The 7,507-nt window shown below is 40.2% G+C and overlaps 1 protein-coding gene across 1 annotated transcript in view; it reads left to right on the forward strand.

Annotated features, from left to right (window-relative positions):
* Osi2 (DUF1676 domain-containing protein Osi2) overlaps positions 1-2,796 on the forward strand; it is a 56,602-nt gene extending 53,806 nt beyond the window's left edge. The window contains exons 2-3 of the mRNA XM_065232732.1: positions 1,422-1,773; positions 1,838-2,796. Of these exons, the coding sequence (XP_065088804.1) occupies positions 1,424-1,773; positions 1,838-2,564 (1,077 nt within the window). The 5' untranslated portion in view covers positions 1,422-1,423 and the 3' untranslated portion in view covers positions 2,565-2,796. The remainder of the gene's footprint in view (positions 1-1,421; positions 1,774-1,837) is intronic.
* The last annotated feature ends 4,711 nt before the right edge of the window (positions 2,797-7,507 follow it).

A 7,507-nucleotide genomic window follows, 5' to 3' on the forward strand; every position in this document is an offset into this window, starting at 1 on the left:
TAAGCCTCCTCTACCAGAACGGGAGCCTCATCCAGTGGTTTACTTGTATGGCAGATTCGCCAATGAAGGTCAGAGCACTTCAATTGTAACAATGGATGCAAAACGTGGGGGGCACTCACACATTCATCACGAAACGGTTGCTTTGCAAAGTCGACGACGCATCGACTGAAAGAACTGCTGATGAAGAACAATGAGGAGGACCACACAATGGTTGCTGCCGAGTAAACAGACGATCGCGTGACACACATTGAGAGTGGTCTGCTTCTGTCGACAGCCGAGTGAACACTGAAAAAAAAATGTGGTGTGTATTAGTGAATGAAATGAATCATGTCGAAAAAAAGGTTGCCATTCTGAAATGGATAGCTTAAAAGCAAACAAGAAGCGCTCATTTTCTCTCATACTCGACTTCGTATGCTTTTTCTGCTGAAGAAATTCGAGGCAAATGTTTGCATCGTTCTACAATGTTATAAATAAAAAGCTTACTGGTATAGTCGAAAGCGTAGATAGAATACAAAATAAAAAAGACAAAAAAAAAACATTACATCGCCTGCAAGGTCAACTTCTAACATTCGCTGCGACGTTCATGAACAGAGGATGATAGGAAATAGAACTAACATTCATTGTAATAAATTTTTGGTTTGCGTATATCTCTTTTAGAATGCTGTAAAACTGATCTTAACAACAACAGGCTTTTTGGTCATTGTCATAGCAACCAACATTTTTTTTCAACTCTTGGACCACTAGAATCAATGTGATTTCAAAAATCCATAGTAATTCCCGTACAGATTTTAAACCATTCGCACAACCTCTAAACCTTCATCAATCTTTACCATTTTTGCACAGGCTCATATTTTGGGGATATGAATCGAACTGGAAGAAATTTCACACTTTTGAAAAATGAAGCACCCTACTCTGCACATCTTCCATCCCTCCTCCTGCACACGCCAGCGACTGGGTTCGTCTGACGAGTTTGTTCAACACATGGTCCAAGTTGCACACATTGCAATGCTTCTTATCTTGCTGGATACTCAGGCTGCTGTGGTTAAGTCCGACGAAATAGTTCAGCTATACACGTTAGGCTATAGTGGTCGTGGCGTGTCTTTGGCACACGGAAGGCAAGTGATAGCCAATAAGTAAAAAGTTGGCTCATTAATATAATCGTTTCCTCTGGGGCGCGAGCAATGGAGCTGGTAGTAGTCACTTTTTTTTTTGCTGATTGCACCACGACGATAGGAGCTGGTTGGATGGTTGGCTGTTTGGTTCAGTGCAAAATCTCGTGAGAAATGTGATTGAACAAGCTATAATGGCTTCTGCACATCTGGGTGCTGGCTGCTGGAAAATCGTCCCAGGCAAATTTCCATCACTATTATTTGTAAAGCTCCAATAACATTTCCATTTTTTTGTTTTACGTATCGTTTCAGAAATGGGTTTCTTGGTTAATCGCAGTCGGATACTGGATTTACGGTGGTCATTAGCGCTATCCTTGGTCGTGTGGGCCACTTTGGTGCGAGGGGATGGATTTAAGCTGCCAGATCAGACGGATACTGCCGTAGGCAAGTCGGTGGTCGATGGTCCAGCCTTGCTGCCGGCCACCGGTGAGGGTCGTCGCCAGGGAAAACATCTGCTGGACTTTATCGGACTTGGAACCGGTGGCAACGTGGATCCCTACCTAGCACGAACCAACGCTCAGTGTCTGAATGGAGAACTGGCCGATTGTTTCAAATCACAGGCTCTGAACACGTTTACCGAATTTTTCTCGAAGGATGTGTACCAGTAAGTGTTTATAGATCTACTGCCTCAATGGACCAAAATTGCTTACCAATCCACTTTCTTTTAGACTAACATCCGACGCCCGAATTACGCGAATGCCGGAATCTCAACTCCGCTCCCTCCATCAAGATCCCTTCGAATACTCGGAAGAACCTCGCCAGCTGGACTCTGAGTGGGACCAGCTGTACAAGTTCGCTCTCCGTCAGCTGGAGCGGTTTGTCAAATCCACAGGCCTTGATTTCCAAATTCCCGACGAAGTCACCGAAGGTGGTCGCTACCAGGCCCGCTTCATTGACGAAATCTCCGACGAAATTGACGTCATCGAAGACAAGAAAGCTCCACTGTTCACCCGCCATCGACTGAAGAAGATCTTCATCCCCCTGCTCGTCATTCTGAAAATCTTCAAGCTTAAGTTGCTGCTATTCCTGCCACTGATCCTCGGCCTCGTCAGCTTTAAGAAACTGCTTGGATTCGCTGCTATCATCATCCCCGGTGTCATCGGGTACCTCAAACTGTTCCGAGCGAACCAGAGCTGCTGCTCAAATGACATGTTCTCCAACAACTATCAACCGCAATACTCTCCGCAGGGGCTCGGATCCGTCAGCTATAATCCGTTCAAACCCTACCAGAACCAGTATTCTCGACCGGAACCCGGCTTTGCCGCTCCATACGGAAACTATTACCGAGACAGCCATGAGCTGAAAGGAGGTGGAGTCAAATTCGGAGACGAGCAAGCCTACCAGGGATACTCCGAGTACCGAAGCAGCGATAAGGACGTCAAGGCGGAAAATTAACCAGTGAAACTGTAGATTGTTTCTTTTGTATAAAATAATTTAATTCTATGTGCTGAGGACGAGTGACAGGACAAGCGAAAGCAAAAGTATATGCGTTAACTTTCTGTCTGTGTGAGTGTGTTTGCGTGTGATGTTGACCAACAACACCACGGATATCAATTTACCAGTGATAACAAGTGTAAATATTTATGATAGAAATTAATTAAAATTCTGACCACAGAAATCATTTGAAGCGGAGATGTTTTTGTTGAGTGTGTGTGCTATCACTTAATTACTCGAGCTATTGACAACAGTGGAAAATTACACGAAAGTGGACATCCTGGTTGATTGGTAAACATAAAGCAATTATAAGCATTGCTTTGGTGAGTGCATAATTTCACACGTTGCTTTATTTGGTTTACAACGGCATCTAAAAAAAATCATCGATTCCATCTCTTAAACAATTAATAACTATTTAGTTTGACGTTTGAAGTTGTAGCTTTCCCGGTTGGGATTTGCAATCCGTTCTTATTGTGCACATTTCGGCGAATCAATACTTTTAAGGTCAATAACGGTGCCGGCCACGTCCTTACGGTCATCGAGGAAGGGATAGATTGTTAGTTCCAAACCTCTCCTAGCAGTTTCTATCGACTATCCCCGTAAACCCGCTGGCTTCCGACTTTCTCTAGAAGTATCGTATAAACTACCTTAGGAAGTTTTTTTCCGTCTTTTCCAGAGAGTTCCTTAAAGATTCATTTGGAAGTATCTGTCGAATTCTCCAAGAAGTTTCTTTCGTCTTCCTCTGGAAGTTTCTCCAAAAGCTTTTTCCGGAGGTTTTTTTCTGACTTCTATTTGAAAGATTATCGAAGCTTCTTCTGGATATCCCTGGAATGGCTTACGATTTACGATTTCTGGCTTTCTCTAGATGTTTCATTCAATTTTTTCCGTAAGTTTGAAAGTTTTCTGGATTTTTTTTATTTTTAGTAGAAATTTCTTCAGACATCCTCCAGACGAGCCATTTTTTACTTCCTCTGGAAGTTTTTTCAATCATTCCCCGGAAATTCGTTCTGACTTCTGCTGGAGGTAGATTTTTCATTGTCCAAGAGTCCAAGAGTTTAAATTGTTGCCATAAAAATATAAAATTACCTAAAAAAGTAAATACTGATAAATACCAACTTTTGAATATCTTTCAATCAAAACAAACTGACAACGCTGGCCCTGAAGCTATTGGAAATTTGAGTGCATTTGTACATAAGGCAGTCCAAATTAATTCAATCTGTTTGTACCTGTTGAGTGCATCACATTGTTTATCGGCAGGCCTATGTATGCACCGTTAGAATTGTTACAACGATCCATAACATATTGAATAAACGTTCCATTCAAAACATTCAAATAATCCATAAAATATCCGAGAAAATCCCTACAAAGTGTGGATGATCCATAAAAAAATCAATATAATCAATATGTTATGAGAAATTTAGCAACACATCTGTAAAAATGTACCGGTAAATTTCTAAAGAATGCGCATTGAAATTGTACGAATTGTACGAATTATACATAAACATATTTCAATTGATCCATAAAACATTCAGCAATGAACTATAAAATAAAGAAAGTGATCCATAGAAACTCAAGTTTGCGCACTTAAAAAATATAGGCATGATCCATCAATTAGACGTATATTGTTCATGTTTAGGATATCATTTTTTAAATGTTGATCCATAAACATTGAAAAATTGTTAAACTGCGTATCTACTTAGATTTGCTGTCCTGCCCGTTTTTTTTTTTAGGTAGAGGTGCGAAGCGACGGGTAAGCGTCTAGAATTCGCATCCAAAAGAAGTTTCTATAATAATATTCTAAAAAGCTTTCTATGGAAGCTTCATTTAGAAACTTCTTTAAGAAGCTTATTCTAGACGCTTGCCCATCGTTCCGCTCTTCTGATAAAAAAAAAAGCGCGTGCGGAACAGTAAACCTGCGTAGCTACGCAGTAATGTATCAATTTTCCAAGGTTTATGGATCAAATAAAAAAAAGGGTCCAAAAGATGAAAAACATATGTATATCCCATAGACTATAATTGGAACACACCATAATAAGAACGTCTTCCAACCAGTGTTGGCAAAATCAGAAATCTAATGTTATTTTTCCGCTCTCATGCGCTCGCAATATCACGCGTGATATTGGAGCAAAATATCATGCTTGATATTGATTTTATAAGCTCCTTTGATTTTGCGAGACTATTCACAACGTGCAAAATCAAGCTGAGAGTTGAGTCGACAAAAAAATGAAGACCAACAATTGAAATGGCCTCAACTTCATTTTGTAAACAAACCTTGTAAAGCCATTTTCCCGCGAACCGAAACCTTCATTCGGAAACCTAAGCCACAATCGGGTAGAGGAGGATTTCCCTACCTGTTCATTATGTTGGTTTGCCTTTGCGGACTTCGGTTCGCGAGAAAATGGCCTAACAAGGTTAGTTTACAAAATGGAGTTAAGGCCATTTCAATTGTTGGTCTTGAAATGATTCCATTGCACATCGTCTTCTTAGAAAGAGAAAGAATAGTTTGCTATCTCCTTTTAATCTTCACCGATGGCAGACGCGAAGGGACTGCTGCAAGCCGTTATGGAAGTTTCGGTTGCATTCGGGAGCAAAGCAAAAATCATTAAACTCACTCTCACCACAGTTTGGTGAGATTTGAAGTGGGTGAGTATTGTTAGCTTGATATTCCGAGCTGCGATATCACAGCTTACAAAAGCAACCGCAGTTGTTTGATTGTTGATTTTTGTCTACGAAAATCAAGCGTGATCTTGGCCGTTGTTGAGATTTGATTTTTTTATATTTTCCCAATACTGCTTCCAACAACTGGAACACATACCCTAGGTATGATCCATAAAATTAAAATTTATTTTTCATATTTTCTTAAGAAGATTATTATAAAAGCTTCTTGTGGAAGCTAATTCTAGACGTTTGACCATCGCTTCGCACCTCTACCTAAGAAACGCCATAAATCTATGCAGTAATGGAGCATTTTTCCATGGTTTGTGGTCAAAATTAATAAAATAGTGTCCAAAACGTGAATAATATACGTCTAATTTATGGATCATGGCTGTTCGGAATATTGGGATAACCCTGTACCACCAAGCTCGCTGCCAATCCCAGCGATAACCCTGTGGGATATTCGGAGAGGTACGGTAACGGTCGCTGTCAGAAATGACAGACGTCAGGTTTTGTTCAACGGAACTGTGAGTTTAGATAGGTCGGAGTAAGAACGAGAAAAAAAGAGGAAAACAAGGTACATTTCCAAACCATCTAGAACACGTTTTACAGCTAAATTAAGTTAACAGCCTAAATTTGTTACTAGACCTATAGTTTAATTAAATTGTAGTGATTTGTAGTGAACTAGCTACTGAAGTAGGTTAGTTGGAGGTGGAATTCGTGAAAATATTTATTTTAATAACCCTATATTTGCTTAATCTAGATACTAAAATTTGATCCAAAAATCTGGTAACTTACAATTTGTTCCTAACTGCTATATACTTGATTTGCCCTAAGTAAATAGTAAGTAGCTCATTCTACATCGTTTCCGTGCCTAACTAAAATAATAATTGAATCCCTAAATCCTAAATCTAGCAAAATCTTTGTTGAAAGAGTAACGGAAGATAACTCTCGGTTTGAAAAATCTCCCGCTCAGCCTCCAATCGCTTTCCGTGCTGCTGTAACTGGTCCAGGGGTTCCTCCAGGCTGACCTCATTGGTACTTCCTTTCCCAGATTCAGATCCGGCATCACTCCTTGCATTATTCTTTCTGCTAGGTGGTTTCTTTGGGACATACTTCTTGGTTCCTTTTGCCACCTTCAGCATATTTGTGCACATCGAGCACGTCCACGGAACCTCTTTTACAGCTATTGTCTTATCAGCACAAAAATAATGGGTCCAGAAATCGCAGACATCACACTGGACCATATCATCTACGTGGTCATGGCCTTCACAAAGCGTTCATTTTCGATCGCTGTTCTGTTCTTCACTCAATGGTGGTGTTGATCCCTCTGACATTTTGAGGTTATATTAGATGTTGTTCTTCAAGAATGTTCGGAATAATGAAAGCAACTTCCTCAGAGCAGTCTCGTTTTGGACACCTTGAAGCTGAAATAGGTTTTATTATAAGCATTAAGATTGAGAGTTGGTTGGAAATGCTAACATGAAGCTTTAGTGTGATGATTTATTAGCTAGAGAATGATCTTTTTAGAAGAGTGTAGGTGGATAGTCCCCGCGTACATCGTACGGGCTAGGCAAAAATGTGCGTCTATCTTGAAAACTATCGCTTTAATGGCCCTTCGCTCATTTTCAACTTCTATTCAATTTTCATACGGCCGTACTCTAACGGAACTATCCACCTACACTCTTCTAAAAAGATCATTCTCTAGCTAATAAATCATCACACTAAAGCTTCATGTTAGCATTTCCAACCAACTCTGAAAATCGTTAACTTCGCGTATGAAGTAACATAAAAAACACTTTGAACATTAAGATTGGTTTAGATTTTATATTAGTTTAATAAAACCTAAATATTTTTAAGTGTGCAAACTTGATTTTCTATGCATCACTTTCTTTAGTTAAAGATTCATTTCTTTTTTCCTTTATTTGTTTTTCGTCCATCTTATTTTCCGTGCTGAGCACCAATGCTACCGACGCCAGAGAGGCAGCTCCCACACCTGGACCCTACCTATCGACCAACCCATCAACTCATGAACCGGGGACGGCTTTACTTCCCTCCGAAGGAAGACGTGATCTGAGATGTTATGCCTCAGAACATCCCGGCGGCGCCGACTGGTATTGAACCCAGGCCTGCTGGGGTGAGAGGTAATCACGCTTACCACTACACCACCAGCGCTGCTATATAAGATATTATGATTATGATGATATTTTGTATTTGTTAGTAGAAAGAAGAGTTTGTAAAGTTTGTGA

The sequence above is a fragment of the Ochlerotatus camptorhynchus genome, unplaced genomic scaffold (genome assembly GCF_037179485.1).
Source record: "Ochlerotatus camptorhynchus isolate MF236.1 unplaced genomic scaffold, CSIRO-AGI_Acam_v1.1 ptg000371l, whole genome shotgun sequence".
NCBI lineage: Eukaryota > Metazoa > Arthropoda > Insecta > Diptera > Culicidae > Ochlerotatus > Ochlerotatus camptorhynchus.